The sequence below is a fragment of the Schistocerca serialis genome, chromosome 1, assembly GCF_023864345.2.
Source record: "Schistocerca serialis cubense isolate TAMUIC-IGC-003099 chromosome 1, iqSchSeri2.2, whole genome shotgun sequence".
Classification (NCBI taxonomy): Eukaryota; Metazoa; Arthropoda; class Insecta; order Orthoptera; family Acrididae; genus Schistocerca; species Schistocerca serialis.
In genome coordinates, this window is record NC_064638.1 from 591,992,580 (window position 1) to 592,019,049 (window position 26,470).

Here is a 26,470-nt window from a genome sequence, read left to right on the forward strand (position 1 = left end):
TCTACTTAGTGTTTTGTTTTGTAGGATCTTTGATTGGAGTAGCACTTTCAGTAAACAGCCTTTATTTCTGTGCTTTCGGTTAGCCCAGGAAGCTTACGTAAAAGATATATTTCTACGAGAATCAGGAATCAGCCATGAGTACACTTTTTCGTGTATGCAAATAGGGTAAAGATGACTTGTTTACTGAAACTGCGTAGGTGATACAAAAACTCGCTTCAGTACAACACAGGATTATGTAAATGCTATCTCTGTGAGTAGAAGTGCAGTGAACACGCCACCGTTAGTGTTTCACAACACAAAATTTACGTTTGCATTTAAGGGGAAGCCAGGGTAGAAAGTTTTGTGGATACGTATAGAATTGTGGTGTTCGGTATTTTCTTTCACATTCCAGTGCAACAGTGCACTGTTGACTTTGTAATGGTGCATCAATTGTGACTGAAGGTGCACCTACAAAGATACGTCTTGTCCCAATTACGTATTTTTATCGTATTTTCGTATAAATACACTAAAATTAGCGATCTATGGTGCTTGAAAGCAGTGATGGATGTAATTTCAGAATCGACTTATGAGTTTTGAGAAAAATGCAATGGAAGCATTTTATGAAGTGAACATGACAAGGGTACGAAAAAAGAAGAGCTATAAAAAAAAATTAACCAAAGGAGATAGGAAAAGGAGAAAAAAATTATTGATAACACTGCTGTTGAAGATAATCCTCTATATAAAAAGGGGTTATTTAAGTTAACTTTATATAACACTAAAACAGGAAATTTAACATAAACATTTTAAATGTCTTTTCGTCAGTTTCTACACTTTTCGCTAAAAAGGTCATTTTCTTGCTCAAAGTATTCAACGTATTGCTCTGAAACATTTAACAAGTTTCTCCCATGCAATCCACAAACCAATGGATGAACCCTCACTAGAACTCTTTCACCTGTATTCATTTTAAATAATTTTCACTTGTCACAGTTGCAGCAAAATCTTTGGTTATTTAGTAAAACAAATTGTAGAAGTCTTCGTGATACAAGAAAATAGTTTTTGATCGGCATAACGACGAGATTGTATTTATTGCGTGTTTCCCGGTTTTCAGCAGAGTTTTTGTTTCATTTCATGCACATTATTTTGACAACTCACCCAGATGTGATGTTCAGAATTTTGCTATTACGTGCGCTCGCCGTCCTGACTCCAACCATACAATGAACAACTGTTCGTATCTCGCTGCTATTTATAGCTGAATGTGAGTTCGACGCCCGAAACCCTGCATGTATCTTGATGATCTTTTTGCTTTTCAGAGCGCAGTCTTTCAGCGATTTCCACCTGTGATCTACGTGATGGCCGGTGACCTTATCACAAACTGAAAGATTGACCCTTAATTGTGTTAAAATGGAAAGTTCTGTCCCAATTTAATTAGTTTTCCTAGACTTTTATTTCGAATGACCCCTTAATTATGCTTTGAAAGGTACGTGGCTGTATTACCAATGTTAAATTGGAAACCTCTGTCTCAGTCTACTAAGTTTTCCAAGACTTTTACTTCGAAAGACTCCTTAATTATGCTGTGCAAGGAACATGGTCCTAGTGGGCTGACCTTATTTCATTCAATGATTAAATTTGAGGCCTGGTACGGGGAATCTGTCCTCGATTGTTCTAATAGTTTCGCCAAGTAAGAATGCCGAAATTCGCATGGAATCAGTGCTAACAGCGATTTCCGCTTTTTGACTGTAAATTATTGTTCATTTATATTACAAAATCATGATTTCGGCTTTATGTCCATTCTCAAGTACATATTGAACTGAAAATGAAGAAATGTTACGTACTAAACAGTGCAAGGCGTAGGAGCAAAACGTCGTTACGTATCTGATAATATCACTTACGCGTTGCAAAATACGACCTGCCTATGTGACATGTCATCGTTGGAAAAGCATATTCCTGGTCCTATAAACCAGTGTTCGAATTACCGGATATGATAAATATCGGAGATAGATAATAAGGCTGACATTGCGCGAAGTGAGTAACCATTAACACACTCTACGGCGTATTTAACAGCAAGTACATTGCTGTGACCTGCATTTATCACATCCATGAGTCTACTGACGTTAACATTTGTCAAAACAGTGGCGTTGACAGCAACAAAGCGGCACCACGCTGTGAACCCCACGTTCTTTAGATTACCAGAAGCACTACCAAGATATAGAAGGTTGATATTTATTGGGCTAAGTGCTTAAATATCCTCGTAATACCCACTCGTAACATCCTCTTATAGAAATACAATGTAATAATCCATATTCAGAGCGTAACTGTAGCAACTTTTACTGTACAACAAATCTGATCTCAAAGTGTCTTTCTAGATGCAATATTGCAAAATCTTATTCACTAATTCCGGAGACTTTAATAAAACAAATCGGACGTATGCAGCAACATGAAAGATCTGAGTGAAAGGATAGCCATGCCAAAAACGTCCAGGTTTGGTCACACTTGAAAGATCCAGGCCAAGGAACCGCTGAGTGACGTTACTTACACACTTCTGTAGGAAGGAAATGCCCACAATAAAACACTACTTCTCAGTAGAGAGACATTTAACAGAGCGAGAAGTGGGGGGGGGGGGGGGGGGTTGAAGAAGATAGGGATGAGTGGGTACCAAGGAGGGTAGTTGTACGGAAGGTAAAGTGAGGAATGTAAGGGGGGTAGGGCATGGTGGCAAGGGGGGAAGGGGGGTGGTTTTGGGGCCGAGGAAATGGAGAGGACGGTAGAGGGGCAGCGGGAGGTTTTGGGGGGGTGGATATAGCAGATTTTGAGGCAGGGGCAGGGTGAGGGTGGGTTGAGGATTACAGACAAAGTGGTAGATCAGCAAGATTTATTGTATGCCTAACCATAAACTTCACTATTACATGAATTCCTTTAATTTCATTTCACAGAAAATTAAATAGTCAGTCAATCAACGACTATGAGGAGTTGTTAAAAATTTAGAAATTACAATATATTGTTGAAAGATCCTATACGACATATACTTGAATGATTGAGGTACATGGCTCTACCAAAACAAGCATATAGTCACAGGTTTAATGGCGTGACTATCATCTTACGAAAGAACGGTAGGAGTTTGAAACGGGGGACTGAAGTCGGAGGAGGAAAAGGAGGCGGAGGATCAGGAGGCAAGGGTGAATGGGGGATATGAACGGGTGAAAGAGGATTCATTGGTTTTGTGTATTATGTACTTTATCAGATACTGCACTACTATATAAATATCCATTTAGTTTTACAATGACATAGTCTTAATAATTCCGTCAATTGGTGTTTTGAAGCAAAACTAATTTGTTCCATGAATGGGGAGGCATATTGGAAGCATATACTATATTCATGATCCAGATTGGAGTAGTACATAAATATCCATTCCTATCCATTTAATTTCATATTTATGTCGTCTTAATAACGCAATCACGTGGAGATCTGAAGCATAAATAATATGTTCCATAAAATATTTAAATTAGTGAAATTACATGTGAATACATTCATTTTTCAAATGATAAATGACATAGGTATTATATTTATTAGAGATATTCAAAATACTAAAAATTAATATCAATATAAAATTATACTTTACAAATCTAAATGTTTGCAAATACTTGAATCATGGAGATACTAGATTAAGCGTTGTGCAAGAGATGCTCCAAGAAATGGTGGAGTGCTTGACAATCTTAAAAACGGCTAAGTTACAGTTCACATTCAACAGTAACTAGCAGCCAGATATTAACGTAGATCTTCAGAAGAATGATACACATCCAAAGGCATAACAATATTTCAGCATTTTTAAAATATGAAAAATTGACATTTCATAGTGCATAGTGCATAAATATTTAAACAATGAATTAGCAACTTTTAAATGATTCATGCGATTTAGACAAGTGTTGGGTGATAGTATTGCACTATAGCTTTCATCCTTGGAAGTTAAACAGCTGTATCTATTTTATTTATTGATTTCGACGTCTTTTATATCTGTTTCATTATGCATATGTTTGTTAGAACATCGTTTCCTCCACAGTACACAACGAACAAATACTTAAGAATATCTCAAATTTTGTGCTAGTGTAAAAGTAGCCAGTCGCTTTTGTTAGTGGACATCACAACTGAAAAGAGATCCAAGAGATGCTTCTGTCTGCACTAGTTTGCGTTAGGAGGAACAACTCAGCTGCAGTAACCGTTTGGCATTGCTGCAAGTAGTAAGACGACATTAATATGAATTTAATGAACTTTCATGTTACACCGATATATATGGCTAGGTGTATAATATATCTTACTAATGTACCATTTTCTTTCCATCCACACTGTGTACTGTAATCTTTTAGGAGTGTGTACGGAGCAGGTACTGGCTCTGGATATTTCAAGTCTAACAGTTTCTATCTTTTTTTGCGGCATGTCCGCCATTTTAAAAACGTTTAGATGTCGTTGCAGATTTAGCATTTCTTTTATGTAAGTCTCCAAGAATCAGTGAATTACGATTCTTGAGATCAAATTTTTCTGTACATCTAAAATGATTATACACTACTGGCCATTAAAATTGCTACACCACGAAGATGAATTGCTACAGACTCGACATTTAACTGACAGGAAGAAGATGTTGTGATATGCAAAATATTAGCTTTTCAGAGCATTCACACAAGGTTAGCGCCGGTGGCGACACCTACAACGTGCTGACGTGAGGAAAGTTTCCAACCGATTACTGATACACGAACAGCAGTTGACCAGCGTTGCCTGGTGAAACGTTGTTGTGATGCCTCGTGTAAGGAGGAGAAATGCGTACCATCACGTTTCCGACTTTTATAAAGGTCGGACTGTAGCCTATCGCGATTGCGGTTTATCGTATCGTGACACTGCTGCTCGCATTGGTCGAGATCCAATGACTGTTGGCAGAATATGGAATCGGTGGGTTCAGGAGGGTAATACGGAACGCCGTGCTGGATCCCAACGGCCTCGTATCACTATCAGTCGAGATGACAGGCATCTTATCCGCATGGCTGTAACGGATCGTGCAGCCATGTCTCGATCCCTGAATCAACGAATGGGGACGTTTGCAAGACAACAACCGTCTGCACGAACAGCTTGACTACGTTTGCACCAGCATGGACTATCAGATCGGAGACCATGGCTGCGGTTACCCTTGACGCTGCATCACAGACAGGAGCGCCTGCGATGGTGTACTCAACGACGAACCTGGGTGCACGAATGGCAAAACGTCATTTCTTCGGATGAACACAGATTCTGTTTACAGCATTATGATGGTCGCATCCGTATTTGGCGACATCGCGGTGAACGCTCATTGGAAGCGTGTATTCGTCATCGCCATACTGGCGTATCACCAGGCGTGCTGGTTCAAATGGTTCAAATGGCTCTGTGCACTATGGGACGTAACATCTGTGGTCATCAGTCCCCTAGAACTTAGAATTACTTAAACCTAACTAACCTAAGGACCACACATACATCCATACCCGAGGCAGGATTCGAACCTGCGACCGTAGCAGTCGCGCGGTTCGGGACTGAGCGCCTAGAACCGCTAGACCACCGCGGCCGGCCGACGTGCTGGTATGGGGTGCCATTGGTTACACGTCCCGGTCACCTCTTGTTCGCATTGACGGCACTTTGAACAGTGGACCTTACATTTTACATGTGTTACGACCGTGGCTCTACCCTTCATTCGATCCCTGCGAAACCCCACATTTCAGCAGGATATTGCACGACCGCATGTTGCAGGTCCTGTAAGGGCCTTTCTGGATACAGAAAATATTCGACTGCTGCCCTGGCCAGCACATTCTCCAGATCTCTCACCAACTGAATTCGTATGGTCAATGGTGGCCGAGAGCCTGGGTCGTCACAAAACGCCAATCACTACTCTTGATGAACTGTGGTATCGTGTTGAAGCTCCCCATCCATGCTCTGTTTGACTCAATGCCTAGGCGTATACAGGCCGTTATTACAGCCAGAGGTGGTTGTTCTGGGTACTGATTTCTCAGGACCTATGCACCCAAATTGCGTGAAAATATTATCACATTTCAGTTCTAGTATATTTGTCCAATGAATACCCGTTTATCATCTGAATTTCTTCTTCGTGCTGCAATTTTAATGGCCAGTAGTGTATTTCCACTCTGAGCACGGAACATTACGTTGTGTGGCTCAAAGCGTGTGTTGCGAACAAGTATTATAAGCATTTATTAATCACTTAGTAGCCAAATAAATATCTACCTTCATTATCCTCGTAATGCCTCTGGCAATCCAAAGGCCGTGTGACTCACACAGTGTTTAAGCATTGTTTCGATCTCCGCCACTCTTTTGACAGACTTTAACGTCAGATTTGATAAAAGGATGCGATGAATGCAAGTTACAGAAATGTGTTGACTATTAAATACGACGTACTGTGTGTTAGTAATTTTTTCACTGTGCACGATGTTAGCCATATTATGTGTCCTCGAGAAGTAGTCATTTCTGGATGTCAACAGCTGGTTTACAAGAACAGACAGTTGTTTCTTCGAGAATGACACATTAGTAGACAGCACAGGTTCAAAATGGCTCTGAGCACTATGGGACTCAACTGCTGAGGTACAGCACAGGTATTTAGTGACAGGTACGTAATGTTGTCAAATAAGTAACGAGTTCTGGTTTCCGTTCCGTGCACCGTATGGTACGCGGACTTTAATTTCAGTTCTAGATTCACTTGAAAACTGCTATAAAGTAGATATCATGATAGTGTGAAACAAATGTAGAGTAATTTACAGATGATGAAACTTTCTGTGAAAAATTTATGTAGGTATAATGTGTCATCCGCCTCTTTTTGGATTTACGATGATACATTGCAAGATTAACTACTTTTCGCGCCACTGCTGGCTTCTCGTCAGAAGGAGGTTTGACAAGAAGGTTATTTAATAGATCATGTGCAGCTAGACGCTAGAATCGTAGTGCTCGCGCACTGTCACCAGCAACGGAAAATGAACCTTCGACATTACCAGCCACTTGGGCTGGCGAAATGGCAGAAAAATCAACGTCTACCGTTTATCACGAGACAAAAGTCTACAGTATATGTATCAATAATTCTTTTCAATTACATGCGCATTCTTAACATATGAAGATATTTGCAGCTTATGCAAAAGGTTTTGCCTCGTTCATTACACCGGTTCTCGTCAAGTAACCTAAGTGACGTCATGTTTGGGCAGTACGTAGATGAATAACCGACTGTGGACTTCACGTGATGTTGACTGCTCTCCCTCTGCCTATACGTCACAGCGGTGGTCCGGTGGCGTAAACTTGCTGATCAGACTTTGTGTGAATTTCCTGATTTAAATTCCAATCCTCTAGACAGTGTCATGTGACGCTGCTGATGTTGATCCGTCTGTCGGATGGGGACGTTGCACTCTGTGTCTTCCTAGGTGCCGTTCGAGAGAAGTAGGCTATGGGTTGGCCAACGGCCTTGGCGCAGTGATAACACCGGTTTCCGTCACATCATCGAAGACAAGCACTGTCGGGCTGGGCTAGCACTTGGATACGTGAGCATCCGGTCTGCCGAGCGCTGTTGGCAAGCGGGGTGCACTCAGCCCATGTGAGACAAACTGAGAAGCTACTTGATTAAGAATTAGCGGCTGCGGTCTCGTAAACTGAAAAAAAGGCCAGGAGAACGGTGTGCTGAGCACATGCCCCTCTATATCCCCTTTCAGTGAAGCCTTTGGGCTAAGGACGTTACGGCGGTCGATCGGTACTGTTGGGCCTTCATGGCCTAGTCGAACAGAGTTTAGTTTAGTTTCAGGCTATATGTCCCCACCGGGTTTCATTCTCTTCCTTCTCTCACCATCATTCAACACGTACATGGCATAACACTACACACATGCTTTACACTCCCGTACGTTTATCAGACACAGTTAAACATTCAACTCTTACGCTACACAAATGAAAGGTGCGTGCCCGAAAGAGAGAAAGATTTTTCTAGTTAGTTGGCTGAACCTACATTTGAGATTTTTTAGCCAATTATTTCATACGACCTTACTTTTTCACCTGTAATTTCAAAGTCCTGTTCCCATTTTCTATGCTTGTAAACATTGTACGACATTTTTCCTCCATTTCCAGTGAGGAACCCGGCCCTGCAATTTGTATGTTTTATTTATGTTGACCGTGTATACAGATCCAGTTAAAATCACAGCTGCCGTTCGTCATGTACAATGGATATAATGAAGTTATTGTATGTATATAAAATATCTATGTTCTACACTCTTTGAAATAATGCATCATGACTATCAGAAATTTTTCATGGGTAGGATTTAAGCCTAACCCTCCACTTGAATCATACAGCGTAGACCTTCACGGTCGGTATTTGCGATGTTGCTGATATTCGGTTTATGGGCGTAAGGCAGTGGTCCAGGACATGATTCTCAGCCTAATGTTGTATCTTGCATTACTGTAAGCTTCATCAGAGACTTTAACGATTCAGAAAGCTGCTACGGACTCAAAAGGGGTTCAGCAGGCCGAACTGTTTTCCAGCACCCACTATCGGTTCTAACGTCATCAGACCGCTGTTTGAGGTCGCTGAGTTGAGCCGACGTACGCTGTGGAGGTTTTAGTGGGGATGAGTTGGTCCTATTGGTTTCATTTAGCAGTAGGGCCGACATCTTGACTGATTTCAGTCGTCCTTCATATCTATTGCAATTGTTTTCTGCTTTTGAATTTCTCTGCACGTTCTAGAGTAGTAATCAGTAGAACTGGATGAAACCACAGTGTCAGAGAAACGAATTTGGAGATTCCGTTGCCCTAGTGCGTAATCGGTTACTGCTGGTTTATTCGTATTGCCCAGGCGACAATTGCTCTTATGTTTCCTGAGGTGGTTGTTAACGTTTCTTTTCGTAGATTTATGTTCACCTTGCCGCAAGTGCAATGTATTTTTCACAGGGAGTTTGGACATTCCATTTAGAAACTTCATTGTGGTGAGTACTTAATGTTTTGAACAGAAACCAATATCCGAAAACGTATCATTTACGGACGCAGACGTTTGAAAATGTGTAGATATGCAAAAGGAGAGCCGCGTTGGGGTGGGGGAGAGGAGGGGGGGGGGGGCTGATGGTTACGTCGGATCGGATGATGTCATTTGACGTTTATCTTACCTCTCTGACTTGTTTCGAGCCTCATTCACATGTTGAGTGTTAGAGCAACATGGTTGCGTACACATTTGCTGATCACACCGACATGATTCTTCTGAATGGCGGAGCTCACGGTCATGGAATAGCTGCACTTAGCGTTTATCTATATCGTTCTCCCCAACGTGCGACTCCATCGCCCACCTTTTTCGCCGAAATTACGCAAAGGCTTCGAAGAAGTGTACTTTCATTATCTGCAGACGTGACAATGGTGCTACAAGAAGATGTCGCATACCCGAGCTGGAAGAGACCGTACTGCATCACGTTGAAGAGAATCGGTCAACGAGTACACGAGCAACTTATTTGGCTGTTAATGAGTGGCATTGTAAAACAACTGTTGTAATGCGTCACGATTATCCTATTATTTGTAAAAGTGGTGGCGCTACCGACATGTTTTCAGATGGTTGTGGCACGCGAACGGTACGTTTCTGGACATGGATTACACTTGAAAATATTATCTACTCACCCCCTTCAACAAGCTGTAGGAGTTTATAACGGGAATTTCCGAACAACCTCTATAGTCCTGCGGGGCAAGTGACGGGCTTAGGTTCTTCGCAGTGCCAAAATATAGGCGGATCTCTGTTATTGGTTTAAACACCGAATCAGTACCGTTTTTTCTGAGTCCTTTTCTGATGCGAACTGTGACATTTTTGCAATTGGTAGGGAAACTTTCCATTTAGTCGGTTCTTTTTCATTAGAAACTATAGATCTTCTGGGGTGTAGCACCCTATTTATCTCTTTGTCGGAGTAGCACATAACAGTTTCACCAGAAAAGAAGAAGTTAACATAACCCCTATATAAACCTCTATATAAAGCAAAGAGCTGCAGGTCTTCCCCACTACGAGCTCCGCAGTACACTTCTACGCGACTCTGCGTTCTCTGGCAGTAGTCTGATTACGTCACGAACTGACCTTAGCGTGAATAAATGTAAATAGTTCGGCTTGCTGAGCTTGTTTTTGAGTCTGTAACACTTTTCTGAATTGTTATGGCCTCTGATGAAACCTCCAGCAGTGGAACAAGAAACTTTACGTATCTGCCCATAAATCTGATATCCGTAACATTTCCCCTTGAAATTGAAATATAGTTTCCTCGTCTAGGACTGAAACGGGACGAATTGAATGTTGGGATCAGCTAGAGTTAGCTGCAGCAGTGTGTGAGCGAGTCCGCGCGCGGCCCACCTTTGAGCACGTGCACCCGCACGCTGTCCGGCGGCACGTTGGAGGGCGCGCACGTGTAGAGGCCCGTGTCCTGCGCGGCCGCCTTCTGGATCAGCAGCCGACTGCTCGTCACGGGGCCCTTCTCCGTCACCAGGCTCACCCCTCCACGCGGCGAGTCGAAGTTGATCACCTGCGGCGGGGCACAACACCAGACACACTGAGATTGGCCGTGTCCTCTGGGTAACACACAACAGAAGTGACAGAGTAATTGCTCCATATAAAATTTAGAACTGGCGCTGTCCCACAGTTCGTTAATACACAGTCTGCCGAAAAATGTGATGCACTCAGAACACACGGCCAAATGTCAATCTAACTTCGTACATGTATACACCGTCAGCGAGTATGGAAAACGTCCACCAGACTGTACTAGTACTGTTCGTGTTTGGTGGAGTTCCCAGCTGTGGTTGGGGTAAATAAGAGATGTGGAGAGTGTAAGACGTAGAGTGATCACTGTTAAGGACATAGAGATGCCACGTACTTGTATGAGACAGCGTTATCAGCATCTGAAGTGTTTGAAAGGGGCCTCACTGCATATCTTCATTTCGCCAGGTGGTGGAATCACATAATATCTAGATATTTGGAGCATTCGGGTGAGATAGTGGTTCGTTGGTGGACTCCATTGCAACGAGAGGGGTAGGATACTCTTCTTCGAGGTTTCGGTCTGCTATGTCTGACCAACACGAGGCAGGATAACCGAACTCCTTCAAGCACATCATAAACCGCCCACATTTGTTCCTGCCATCTGAGAGTATGTAACGAATTCCCTGCAACATTCTGTGTCATCGGGCACCGTTGATCGGAGACAGCTGTCGGACTAGAGATTTACCGTCTAATGAGTAAGCAGCCGTTAACACCACAACACGAACGGTTGTAGACAATTCGAAAACAGAGAGCTACTTCATATTTCATATTGGTAAATAAACTTATTTCGGCTTTATTATCTTCATCTGCACGTGTTAGGACGTTTTCAGCAACGTTCCAAAGTTATTCATTAATATGCTGATGCACGTATATTATAATAATTTTGTCAATATCTGACAGTCGTAGAAACTCAAGTTCGACAGCTAGCCGCTTGCTCAAAGACATTTACTATGAGTAAGCACCTAGCTGTCAACCTCGAAAACGTAGTGAAACACACGTGCAACACAATAATATCGAACAGTTTTAAAACATTGCTGAAAGTAGTATTACAACTGCAGACAGCTTTAATGGTTTACTCAAAGGTGACATATGTCCATCTACAATGCCAGGACATGTACCGATGAAGGCAATAAAGCCAAAATAAGTTCATACGCCAAAATAAAATATCAAGCAGCATACCATTTTCCAGTTCTCTTCTTAATGTCCTACTCTGACATAATACATGCTGCCGGTTCCACAAAAACAAACAGCGGTGTTTTTGGTACTGTGACACGGAAGCATGGACTGCCAGACCTCAAAATATTTTCAAGAGGACATGTTTTTGATAAACAGGCGGAAATCAATTTTGACTAGTTACACGTGAATGGAATTTCATTCTTTGCAGCAATGAATCGCGGTTTTGCACTAATCTGAATCACAATCGCCGGCGAGTATGGCGGCGCCGTGGGTAGAGGTCCTATTATTCCACTATTTTACAGAATCACGGGGGTGTTACACCTGGCTGCATGGTGTGGGGAGTCACCGGATATGACTTGAGATGGCTGTCAGTAGTGACTGATGGGACTGTGGCGAACAACAGTATATCACAGACATCTCGCGTCCTCGTCTCTTGCCTCACGTGCCAGAGTAACGTGATGTTATATGAAAGTGCACGTCAAATTATTCCACGGTACTCAATGAACTTTCTCCGTCATGTACAGGCATTCTCGTGTCGAAAAGAATCCCAATATCTGTTCCCGATAGAACAGTAGTGGGATCAGCACGGACGTCAAGTCCGTGCCAACGCCAGTATCCACGATATCAAGTATCAGTTACAACAGATGTGGACCAACTTGCCCCAGGAGACACTCTTTACAATGGACTCAGTGCCTGCATTCAAGCCAGAGTGGGGTGCAACGTCATACTGTTGAGTGGTTTCATATTGTCAGGTTTTTTGTAAATTAGGATCGGTATTGTAATACTGAAACAATAACACGTACCCTCTCAACCATCCTCTCCCTATCGGCACTCCAGTTTTCTTGTCATGTGGAGTATTTAAAGAAGTTCCTTTTAGTTTACCACATAGAGTTCTTGGACATGCAAGAGCATTTGAACGGAATACACACTGTCTTCAAAGGAGTATATAAGATGAATAACAACAAAAGCAAAACAAGGATAATGGTATGTTGTCGAAGTAAATCAAATGAACCTAAGGGAATCGCATTAGGAAACTTGAAGTAGTAGATGAGTTTTGCTATTTCGACAAGGAAATGGCTGATAATAACCGAAGTAATGAGACAAGGAAAGCATTTCTGAAGAAGAGAAATTTGTTAACATTGAATATAGATAGGTTTTACGAAGTCCATTCTCATTATATGTGTCTCTAGTGTAGCCATGTATAGAAGTGAAACATGGACGATAAACAGTTTATATAAAAAGAGAATAAATACTTTCAAAATGTGGAGCTACAGAAGATTAGATAGGTCGATCACGTAACTAATGAAGGAGCTTTGGATAGAATTGGGGAGACAAGAAAAGTTGTGGCACAACTTGACCAAAAGAAGGGATCGATTGATAGGACACATTCTGAGACACCAAGGGATCAGCAGTTCAGTGTTCGAGAGAAGTATGTGACTTTGTTTGTGTGTGTGTAGGGGGGTGGGGGGTGGTCATACTGTGCCAAAATATTTAAATTTTTGATTGTATATCTTGATTAAGGAAATTTTAATAGTATTGGCTTCATAAGAAACTATTACTTAATCACACTGTGTCCATACTCCACCAATGTTGACCATTGGTCATACAATATGCAGCACAAAAAGCATCTTCCTTTATTACATGGCAGGTGCCTAAATCATACAAAATAAATAAGCTAACTAAATCCCGGAAAAAAAACAAGGTACTGAAAATATTATCAGTGGGATTTTGTAACAACTGTGATGTTACACAGAGAATTCTGTACTGAAAGACGGCTGCTCCCACCTGACCATTGTGTCGCCAGAGGACGCCCGTCGGAGGCTCCGGGGCGAACGAGACGAGGCAGGTCAGGTTGATGGTGCTGCCCGCATTGATGAACAAGTCCGGTTCCCCGACAATCTCCGTCAGCGGCTCTGGAAAGACCACAGCCTCAACAGACAAGACAATGAGAGTTCGTTTTCATATAAAAGACAGATCCGCTGTAACATTTTGGCACCAGCTGTGAGGTACCGAGAAGCAGTATCTTTGGTAAAAATAAAAATTAATAAATAATCCGAGGTATTAATTAAAAAGTATGTAGATAGATGATGCACAAAACGACATAAGACGCAAAATCATAACTGTTGAACAGAAACAATAAAGAATTATATAAGGAGAGTGGAATACAAAGGACAGATAACTTTGGCAGGAGATAGAATGGAGGAAGAAGAAAATAGAAAATCCGTCAAACATTCGAAAATATATCGCAAATTAATCGATAAATGTGGCATTTGGTGTGATGCCGATGTGAGGAAGGACGTGCCGATGCTGCTAAGCCTAACTGAAGAGTCGTTGCTATTTGCTTTCCTCCTGAGTTTATCGTTAAGAAGTTGGCAATCGTTTAATGAGGCACTAAATAATTTCAAATCTGGACATACTTATTCGCACATTTGCATCATATGACGCACCAGTAACATGATTTTTAACAGGCAGAGATGTATGATAGCACGAAAATCTCATCTCATTGTACGGTACAACAAATCGTATAAGAGCTGCAAACCGAAACACTTGCCGATGGCCTGAGAAAGAATGCGTCCTGTATGTCGTGTTTATAACTGCGCTGCGCGGAGCTTTTTTAGGTAGAGGGACGATGTCAACAGACCCTTCACGTCCCATTTTCAAAGCTGTAAAATGAGGAAAATCCTGATCAACATATCTATGGACTCTGGGTTTGAAGAGCAGAGAACAGTTTCTCAAGCGGTGGCTTGCAACAGTATACAAGCGCTTTGGTAAGTAGATAGACGCTTGAAGGGGTGTGGTATCTATGTGGCACCGCTAGGCCTTAGAGACTACTTGCAGATATCAGGCTTCAGGAACTTCATAGCATGTCAGCAGATGCAAGACAAACACTTTTCAAGAACAGTCCTTTTCGCAGAATTAGTCTGTTTTGCAGGTGAAGTTATAGTGAGTTCTCATAATATGAACGAGTAGGCACAATACTGCTGCGGAGGCTACACTTCAGTAGCAATATGATGAGTCATAAAATTTTTGAAGAACATTGTTTTCCACCAACGAAGTCTATTTCTGTAGAGACAGTTCAGCGATTTCTCACAATACCAAAGAGTGACTGGAAGATAATTACGATTATACACCGTACGGTCTGAAAGTCTGTTTCGGTATTACTCCTGATTATCTTACATGATTTTCTTGAATGGCTGTTTGCTGTAATTATTAGATGAAATTAGTTTGGCTCATTGTATTAAACGTGGTTCGTCTCCCGCTCACATCTCCATTACAGGGCCACGTAAGGTAAATAGTTTCATTTCATTAAAATGGATTTATTGTGGAGGTATTGGGGTGTGATCAGTAAGACCGACCCGTAACAAATGACTTCTCTCTAAGAAGCCATCCCAAATCCCTAACGTACGAGGGCCATTTTGCTGACACAAAGGACAAAAGACCAATGACACTACGTGAAAGGAAACATAAATGATGGATGTTGTAGAGAAATAAATTCATGGCCGTCGTTTTTAACATCAACAATGAAACGCCAAATCAGCATCAGGTCTTAAGTTTATAGGCAATTATCAGTTTTTTTTCTCTTACTCGTTTCGTGTAACTTAAGTTCCGATATTCGTATTTTGTACTTCAGTGAACGGACATGGAAACGAAATTTTTCGCAATTGACAGTATAACCCTCATCAAGTAACTTTTTCTATCGATAATGCTCTGAATTCTAGTATCAATCGAGATCATGGAGGACGCAATGTCGGCAGAATCTGTTATTGCGTTGTAAACACAGCAAAGTAGAGCTCTCAGCCAGGCTTCGTCGTTGGATAGGACGGATTGTTGCAGGACAATGGCCGATCACATCCGCTGATTTGACTACTCTTCATTTTTTTCTGTGGGGAGCACTGAAAGATGCGGTCTATAATGAAGCACCAACTACACCAACTGATCTGCGCTATTATATATCCAGAGTACTTTCATCTGCTCGTCGATCACTCGAACTGCGATTGCAGATGTGCCTGCAGTCGTTGGTAAACAATTTGAGCACATGCTTAAGTGAAAACGACGTTTCGTTAATTAATGTATTTATTTCGCAAATGACACGTCGTAATACATTCTGAATAAAACGTTAGGTGTAACTTAAAGTGAATTCCGTCTAATTACAGTTTCGAATAGTATCTATAGAGGCATTTATCCGTCTACAAGTGTTCAGGGGCCTCCAGACAAACACAGGTTAGATATTTTTTTCAGAATCTAAGAGACTTTGATACAGTAGTTAATTTTCCGTGAATAGGGCTGTTCAATCACTGAGATGTATTAACCACTTCGACAAGTCAGCTGTAATGGAAGGGGTTGGGGAGGGGGGTGGGGGTGAAGAGGAGGAGATACGGGGTTTAATGGAAAACTGCTTGACGTTACTGTAACTGTTTCGGTAAAAACCTGGCAACGTACAGACATGTGAAATAATTTTCCTAACCCTTACCAGATGATGCACCAGAATCTGGCAAAAGCTCCATATACGAAAGTCATAGATCACTGTATGTGTTTGTTATGCCAAGCCGGCCGGGGTGGCCGAGTGGTTCTAGGCGCTACAGTCTGGAACCGTGTGACCGCTACGGTCACAGGTTCGAATCCTGCCTCGGGCATGGATGTGTGTGATGTCCTTAGGTTAGTTAGATTTAAGTAGTTCTAAGTTCTAGGGGACTGATGACCTCAGAAGGTAAGTCCCATAGCGCTCAGAGCCATTTCTTATGGCAAATGAAGTGTTGAGTACATCCACATTTACGTGAGCACTCTGAAAATTACTCTTAAATGCCTGGCAGAGGATTCACTGAAGCACTTTCACACTAATTTTCTATTAGACCAGCGCGCGAGAAAAAGGAATACCAGTACCTTCCAGTGCGAGCTCTGATTTCCCTTATTTTGTTGTTGTTTCTCCCTACGTACGTCGACATCAATTAAATATTTTAACATTTCGAGGAGAAAGATAGTGACTGAAATTTCTTGAGAAGATCCTGCCGCAACGAGGACCGCTTTTGATTTAATGATGACCACCCCAAATCCTATATCATGTCCGTGACATTCTCTTCCCTACTTCTCGATAATACAAAACGTGCTGTCCTTCTTTGAACATCGCCAGTGTTCCCCGTTAATCCTATATTGTAAGGATCGAACATCATTCGGTAGCACTCGAAAAGAGGAAGGATAAATGGGGTGTAGGAAGTCACTTTAGCAGGTCTATTGCATCTTCAAAGTGTCCTGCCAGTGAATCGTAGTCTCTGGTTGACCTTCCCCACAGCATTTTCTATACGTTCTTTCCAATTAGACTACTTCGTAGATAAGGAACAGCAGAGGGCCTGCAGCTACACTGTGTGATCAAAAGTATCCGGACATCCACAAACCATACGTTTTTCATATTAGGTGCCTTGTGCTGCCACCTACTGCCAAGTACTCCATATCAGCGACCTCAGTAGTCATTAGAAATCGTGAGAGAGCAGAATGGGGCGCTCCGCGGAAATCACGGACTTCGAACGAGATCATGTGATTGGGTGTCACTTGTGTCATACGTCTGTGCACAAGATTTAACCATTCCTAAACATCCCTAGGTCCACTGTTTCCGATGTGATCGTGAAATGTAAACGTGGAGCGACATGCACCGCACAGTACCGTTTTGGCTGACCTCGTCTGTTGACTGACAGAGACCACCAAACAATTGATGAGGATCGTAATGTGTAATAGGCAGACATCTGTCCAGACCATCACAAAGGAAATCCAAACTGATTCAGGATCTACCGCAAGTACTATGACAGTGAGGCGAGAAGTGAGAAAGCATTTATTTCATGATCGAGCCGCTGCTCACAAGCCACACATCACGCCGCTAAATGACAAACGACGCCCCGCTTTGTGTAAGGAGCGTAAACATTGGACGATTGAAAAGTGGAAAAAATTTGTATGGAGTGACGAATCACGGTACACAATGTGGCGATGCGATGGCTGAGTTTGGCTGTGGTAAATGCTCGATGAACGTCATCTGCCAGCGCTTGTAGTGCCAACAGTAAAATCTGGAGGCGGTGGTGTTATGGTGCGGTCATGTTTTTCATGGAGGGGCTTGCAGCCCTTGTTTTTTTGCGTGGCACAGGCCTGCGTTGACGTTTTAAGCACCTTCTTGCTTCCCACCGCTGAAGAGCAATTCGGGGATGACGATTACACCTTTCAACACGATCGAGCACCTGTTCGTAATGGACAGCCTGTGGCGGGGTGGTTACACAGTAAGATCCCTGCAATGGACTGCACAGAGTCCTGACCTGAAACATGTAGAACACCTTTGGGATGTTTTGGAACGCCGACTTCGCTCCAGGCCTCACAGACCGACGTCAATACCTCTCCTCAGTGCAGCACTCCGTGAAGAATGGGCTGCCATTCCCCCAGAAACAATCCAGCACCTGACTGAACATATGCCAGCGAAGTTGCAAGCCGTCATCAAGGCTAAGGGTGGGCCAACACCATACTGAATTCCAGCATTGCCGATGGAAGGCACCACGAATTAGTAAGTCATTTTCAGCCAGGAGTCCGAATACGTTCGATCACATAGTGAACCTTGGGGAAAGCCAGAGATCACTATTGTTTTACTCGTTGACTGCCCGTCAGTTACTAAGAACTGTGACCTCTCTGACAGGAAATCACGAATCCAGTCGGATAACGGAGACAATATTCCATAAGCATGCAATATGATTGGGAGCCACTTGTGACCTACGGCGTCGAAAGCTCGCGGAAAACCTAGAAATAGGAATTCAATTTGATATCCCATGTCGATAGCACTCGACACTTCGTGTGAGTAAAGAAGTAGTTGTGTTTTAAAGAACTACGTTTTCTAAATCCCTGCCGACTGTTCCTCAATAGACCCCTTCGTGGTAATTGATATTGTTCGAACACAATATATGTTCCTAAATCCTGCTGCATGACGACGCTGATAATATGACCCTCTAATTTAGTAAATTACTCCAGTTGATTTACTTGAATATTGGTAGCACCTGTGCAACTTTTCAGTCTTTATGTAAGAATCTTTCGTCAAACGAGTGGTTGCATGTGGTTGTTATGTATGGAGCGGTTGCATCAGCATTGTCTGAAAGGAACCTAACTGGTATACAAGCTAGACCTGAGACCTGTTTTTATTAAGTAATTTAAGTTGCTTCACTACTTAGTGGATATCTACCTATAAGTCACAGAGGTGGCAGCTGTTCTTGATTCGAATTATGGAACACTATTTCGTGTTCTTTGGTGAAGGAATTTCGGAAATATGAGTTCAGTAACTCTGTCTAGTAGCGGTGTCAACGATAGCGTTTCCATTATTATCGTGCAGAGAAAGCTTTGATTGTGTCTTACCGCTTGCATATTTTATATACGAACAGAATCTCTGCCAGTTTTCAAGACAAAATTTCGTTGTGGAAACTATTATAATTATCAAGTACTGAAGCCCGTGCTAAATTACAAGCTTCTATAAAAGATTCCCAATTGTGAGGGATTTGCGTTCGTTTAATTTTGGCATGCTTTCTTCGTCGTTTCTGCAACAGTGTTTTGATCTGTTTTGTGTACCATGAGGTATCTGTTCCATCTTTGTTAATTTATTTGGTATAAATCTCTCAACTGCTGTCGATAATATTTCTGTAAATTCAAGCCATATCTGGTCTACAGTTACATCGTTAACTTGTAAGGAGTGAAGACAGCCCCTCAGGAAAACATAGAGGGAATTTTTATCTGCTTTTCTGAATACGCGTATCTATCTTTTATTCTTCGTGGATTTGGGAGTTATGGTATTCATTATCGGTATGAAAACCCCGTGTTCACTAATCCCAATACCCGCTTTTGTGCTTGTTATTAGCTCAGGATTATTTGTTGCTAAGAGGTCAAGTGTGTTTCCGCAACCACTTCAAATATGCGATTGGGCCTTGGCCGAGCGTGTTTTCACAACGGTTTACTGATCGAGTGGGCTTATGAACAAATTGCTCGAAATAATTTACAGAGAATGCGTTCAACACGATTTCAGATGATGTTTTAAGCTTACAGGGGAGTTGGAACGCCTTATCTCGACAATGTTAAATTTAGTGACTTGGCTCCCCTGTATTTAAGGAACCACTGTAGCCACTGACATGAAATTTTTACAGGACATTAAATTGTATGTTCTGAGTCTACTGAACAACAATAATTGCAATTCAGCAACTGCTTTGGAAAATACAATTTTTTGATTACGTGGTTAAAATTTTGTGTACTTTTCTTGGACGTTATTCTAAATGATTTTAATTATACTTAACATTATGTTCCCCTTTTTGTTCAGTAGACTCGGGATATGTATGTTATTACTCCCGTAAAATTTGAATACTCTACTCGAAGTGGTTTCTGAGATTTAAGGTGAAATGCAATAGAAAATCAAAACTTTCAGGAACGGTTTCTAAAGTTTCAAAAGACTGTAACTCACCTAATATGTACTTAATTTTTTATTTTTAGTGACTCAGAAGCACCCCGCACCATACTGTGTATCATCCTCTAGATCTTCTTCCAAGTTCTTTCTTCTTTTCTTTTTTCTAGACTCCTTAGTGGCCAACTGTGTTGCTTACTCTGCTTTATCAATGCATACCTTGTTCAAGTTTTCTGACGCAGTTTGTTCCAGGATTAATTCGCATATGCTGTAGCACTTTCACCCTACCAACATTGCCATCTTTAAAAGCAATAACAGCATCACCGACACCCCATCAGCTTTAGTGTCTTCATTCCAACAAAACACATTTTTTGGTAAGTCCATGTCTGACCATGCAGACATTTCTTCATTAATTCAAAATTTTCCAGGTCTCTGTAAATACGTTTTATGATATCCATGACTACTGCTGGGATGGAATGTTTATAGCTGAATGAACTTCTTGAGTATTAGGCATTGTGGCAATTGCATCATGAATCAGGTCCAGGAGGGCAAAGGTGGTGTACTGGTTTTTCATCAGTTTACAGTCTATGGAAAGATGTAGTCCATACTGCCTGCTTCACCTTCAATAAATCCTCAGTATTATTTCTAATGGCCATCCCATAATATGCTGTACTTCATCAATCATTTTGTCTGTCTGCCTGCTTCTTATGGCTTTGCCATAAGAAAGTTTCTTGTCTCTCAGTCTTCAATTTCCTCAACCTGGCACCTTATCCTCTTATCGATACGACCTTATACATAAAAAAATTATCAATTTTATTAGATCTTGAAGTAACGCGCGTAAAAATTTTAACATTTTCAACCGGTGTAGATTATATTTAAGAAATAAAATAAAATACTTCCCATATGAGTTTATAAGTCATATACACTAATAGCCGTTAAAATTGCTACACCACGAAGATGACGTGCTACAGACGTGAAATTTAACCGACAGGAAGAAGATGCTGTGATACGCTAATCATTAGCTTTTCAGAGCATTCACACAAGGTTGGCGCCGGTGGCGACACCTTCAACGTGCTGACTTGAGAAAAGTTTCCAACCGATTTCTCACACACAAACAGCAGTTGTCCGGCGTTGCCTGGTGGAATGTTGTTGTGATGCCTCGTATAAGAAGGAGAAATGCGTACCATCACGTTTCCGACTTTGATAAAGGTCGGATTGTAGCCTATCGTGATTGCGGTTTATCGTATCGCAATATTGCTGCTCGCGTTGGTCGAGATCCAGTGACTGTTAGCAGAATATCGAATCTGTGTTTTCGGGAGGGTAATACGGAACGCCGTGCTGGATCCCAACGGCCTCATATTACTAGCAGTCGAGATGACAGGAATCTTATCCCCAAGGCTGTAACGGATCGCGCATCTACGTCTCGATCCCTGAGTCAACAGATGGGGACGTTTGTAAGACAACAACCATCTGCACGAACAGTTCGACGACGTTTGCAGCAACATGGACTATCAGCTCGGAGACCATGGCTGCGGTTACTCTTGACGCTGCATCAAAGACAGGAGTGCCTGCGATGGTGTACTCAACGACGAACCGGGGTGCACGAATGGCAAGAAGTCATTTTTTCGGATGAATCCAGGTTCTGTTTACAGCATCATGATGGTCACATCCGTGTTTGGCGACATCGTGGTGAACGCACATTGGAAGCGTGTATTCGTCATCGCCGTACTGGCGTATCACCTGGAGTGAAGGTATTGGGTGCCATTGGTTACACGTCTCGATCACCTCTTGTTCGCATTGACGTCACTTTGAACAGTGGACGTGACATTTCAGATGTGTTACGACCCGTGGCTCTTCCCTTCATTCGATCCCTGCGAAACCCTACATTTCAGTAGGATAACGCACAACAGCGTGTTGCAGGTCCTGTAGGGGCCTTTCTGGATACAGAAAACGTTCGACTGCTGCCCTGGCCAGCACATTCTCCAGATTTCTCACCAACTGAAAACGTCTGGTTAATAGTGGCCGAGCAACTGCCTCGTCACAATACGCCAGTCACTACTCTTGATGAACTGTGGTATCGTGATGAAGCTGAATGGGTAGCTGTACCTGTACACGCTATCCAAGCTCTGTTTGACTCAATGCCCAGGGGTATCAAGGCCGTAACTACGGCCAGGGGTGGTTGTTCTGGGTACTGATTTCTCAGGATCTATGCACCCAAATTGCGTGAAAATGTAATGACATGTCAGTTCCAGTATAAAATATTTGTCCATTGAATATCTGTTTGTCATCTGCATTTCTTCTTGGTGTAGCAGTTTTAATGATCAGTAATATATATATATATATATATTCGGAAAACTGGCCGTGGTGGTCGAGTTGTTCTACGTGCTACAGCCTGGAACTGCGCGACCGCTACGGTCGCAGGTTCGAATCCTGCCTGGGGCATGGATGTGTGGGATGTCCTTAGGTTAGTTATGTTTAAGTATTTCTAAGTTCTAGGGGACTGATGACCTCAGAAGTTCAATCCCATAGTGCTCAGAGCCATTTGAACCATTTTATATTACAAAAATTTGCAAATTTTATAATCAGATAAAAATCCAAAAATGTGAAACTTTTTTTCCGTTAAAACCCCCATTAAACATGCATTTTCGCCAACATAGCTAGGGTAAATTGAGCTCACCACCAACTATAATTGTAACAACTGGGCAAGTGTTTCAACAGACACATGAGACTCAAGTTTCCTTGGCAGCTTCCAGCAACTGTATCATCCGACTTGGGAGGACAGTAGGAAGATCCAGTTATTATTTTATTCCAGATGCGAAGAATGATCTCTATCAATACTATCTCACAGGAAGTACCTACTTCAATTTCGCTACAAGATAAACTACGTGTAACAACAACAAACACGGCACCGCCAACTGTGTTTATATTACCCTTTCTGAACAACGTTAGGTCCTTCTCAAAAATTTCAGCTGAACTTCTCTGGCTTTAGCCAGCTTTCCAATGCCAATAACGATATGAGCATCAGTACTTTCTATTAGCGCTCGTAACCTTGGTACTTTCCCAGCACAGCTTCGACAATTTACAACTGTTGGACCGATCTACGTTTTTTTCTTTGTTCGACATACATCCTTTGAAACTGCAGTTCCGTACCCTAAGAAACCGCTAAATCCACGCCACATGGAGCTCGCTACCCGTGTATGCGCCTCCTGCTTGTAATTTAGCGGAACCCGAAATCCCATCAAGTTCGGGCGCAAGTTGAGGAATCTACAACTGACACGGTCACAGATCCATCTGAGAATAGATTCTGTCGTCTATGCTGCAAATTGACAGGTCTGATTTCATCTCGAAAGCAAGAATGGCAGCCTTTAGCACTTCAAGGAGCTGTTCGCAGCGAAAGAGAATCTCTTTCGACCCAAAGTGACATACGTTGCTGGTACTGCCATGAACCGCCACCTGCAGTTAGTTGCACCCTGTGCTCTTCATGGCATCCAGAATGACTCACTCAGTCTCTGGAATGACTCCATATGGTATGCACGCGGAGTGAATTCTGGTGCCTTGCTTTCCTTTGTTGGGAGCGATGTCCCTAGGTGACCCACAACGCACGTAACATTAAAGCTACCAACTACCAATAATAGTGTTCTCTGTGACTGCCAGGATTCTACAGGCTAAGAGGATTACTCTGAAGCAGCACAAGCGACTACATCTGGCTGAGGGACATGGACAGCCACAGACAGCACCTCGAATGTGTTCGCCTGCCTACCACGCCACCTCCCACTCCACATCGAGTGAGGGGACAACCTCAACGAGAGCAGTAACTCGGCTAGCCACCAATGCAGGCCGAGCGGCGGTCTCGTGGGTAGTGCTGGGCGTCTATTGAATCTCCACTTCCGGCCCGCAGCAGTGATGCCCATCCACTCCAGCCTCAGACTGCGTAACCAGAGCCAACACATCCCGGAGTCGAGAGCGAAGCGTCACCAACTCATCTCACATTTGCGCACAGCAATCACAGTCATCATCCATACCACAGACGGTGGAAAACTACGCTACGCGGGCAAACAAACGACTACCAACTCGTGCTGCAGAACTCTACTGCAAACACTCACGGAACGCAAAAACGTTGTGTAGATAAATTAGATTAACTAGCAGAGATTCAAAAACTAATCTACCAAAGCACACAGGTGAGGCCAAATAATTCAGTCCTGGTTATGTACTTCTAAAATGTCAGAAAATCTATTACTTTCCGACAACGGGAGACATATGTCCAGTAAGTATTAAGTTAACATCCAGAAACGCAAAAGCTAAACTACCGAAGGACACAGATGGGACTGAATAATTCGTTCCTGGTCTTGCACCAGAGCTCCACCTGATGGTTTTTACTCTTCAGTAACCGACTCTGGCTTTATTGCTGTGCAGTTTCATTATATTTCTCGGATGTTTCTGCGAAGTTTTCAAGGTAAAAATTAACAATCGCTATATCACTGCAATTATCTTTCCAAGACGTACTGAATGCAATTATGAAATGAATACGGTTCCATTGAAACAACGGTTCTATTTTTAATATTTCGATTAATGCCAGAGTTCAGCTTACTATCTATAAATATCGTCACGTGCTTCTCAAAACATGCAAACTACCAGTTGCCAAAAAACCTCGATTCGATGTCTGCAAACGTCCACAAAATAAGAGGTATTTCGACTTACGTGGTACATACATGAACATTGTTCGTTCTCAATTTTATTCCCCCCACTCTCAACAAAACGCGAGGTATCTTAATATCAACGCGGGAAAGAGGGAGACATAAGTTGACTACATTTGATACTCTCGCAGAATGATTACATACATCGGCTTATAAACAAACTATATCATACGCTTCCGAAATTTTCGCAACCTGCAACGTGTATCCGCTCTGTTCTGTTGGCTTATTTAGTTGAACAAAAAAATTCAAAAACTGTCTTCACGTTTATCGATATTTTAATATTCATTTACAGATATTGGAACACAGGGAAATAATATTGCACTTACTGATACAGTCGGATGGCAGTGTTAACATACCGTGGCATTTCGACGAGAATCATAGACACTGCAACGCTCTGCCACTGTGCAACCGTCCATTGCCGATGGTCATGCGCCCAATTCAGTCGTAATTGCCGATATCGTGACGTTAACATTGGCGCTTGCATGGGTCGTCGGTTGCGGAAGTCCGTCGTTAGAAGCGCTCGGTACACAGTCTGCCCAGCCTATGACGTCTGACATCTCGGTTTCGCTACGTCTTAAAGACGCTGACGAGTGGTCCAGTTTCCGAAATTCTCATGCCGAGTCTCAAAGCCGGCATCATCTGCCCACGGTCAGATTCACATAGATCGCGCCTTCCCATTCTGCACACGAAGAGCGCGCTCACTGATACTACATGCACCGTGTGTTGTCTTTATTCATCCCTTGCCAGGTGACGCTGCTATGCCTGTACGGGGCTGTATCGATAGGACGTCGGTGGTCATAATGTTTTGACTGATCAGTGTAATTATCACCATAAGATACGCAACTAAAGCATTACTTTCTTTAAACGTCAATAACGGTAGTCACTAATGTGGAATCTGCAGTCCTCCCAAGAATTGACCGACCGAGGTGGGACAGTGGTAAGCCCGCCGGATTCGCTTTCGGGAGAGTGACGGCCCAAGTGTCCGTACGGTCATTCATACTTTGGCTCTTCGTGATTTACCTAAATAGCTTCACGCAAACTCCAGATTGGTTCCCTTCAAAAAGGCACTGCGAATTTCCTTCTCCATCCTTCCGTAATCCGAGTTTATGCTTCGTCGCTGACTGTGCTGTCGGCGGGACGTTTAATTAATTTTCCTTTCTTCCTTCCTTCTATAGCAACTAAAGCTGTCAAATGCGGATTTCTGTTTGTAGTCAGAGTACGCACGAATAGCATTTGTCTTTCCTATGTGGTCTGCCTTTTCATACTTGCTACAACCTATCAAGTACTAAACAGTAAATTATGACTAAGGTGCAAGAACTTGTTCAATAATCGTGTTCGATCATCAAGCACTGAGTGTCTCGTAGAGTGCACTGTTGTTCAGTGCACTACAAAATTACGGACAAGATGAACAAACTGAACGAGCAAGTACAGAAACAGAAACTGGGCGAAGAATCGCACACTGGTTTCGACTAGTGCAATTGTTAACAAATCTTTTAGAAATTCTTCTTGGAATCCAGTATATGAAGATTCCAAATATTTAAACTATTTGCGAGGGTACATTCAATCACGTTTACGAAGAAATTTTGAAGCGCAGTTTTACTTTTCCGATAAGCCTTCCGAAGCCACATTTATGGGATGAGGAAGGAGAATAAACGTCAGGAAATTGTTAAAAATAAATTTTAA

At 42.4% G+C, this 26,470-nt stretch overlaps 1 protein-coding gene across 1 annotated transcript in view; it reads right to left on the minus strand.

The window, feature by feature from the left end:
- Nucleotides 1-26,470, minus strand: part of LOC126457933 (zwei Ig domain protein zig-8-like) — a 173,781-nt gene that overhangs the window by 12,764 nt on the left and 134,547 nt on the right. Inside the window, exons 4-5 of the mRNA XM_050094648.1 lie at nucleotides 13,478-13,605; nucleotides 10,337-10,505 (exon numbers count right to left, since the gene is read on the minus strand). Of these exons, the coding sequence (XP_049950605.1) occupies nucleotides 10,337-10,505; nucleotides 13,478-13,605 (297 nt within the window). The remainder of the gene's footprint in view (nucleotides 1-10,336; nucleotides 10,506-13,477; nucleotides 13,606-26,470) is intronic.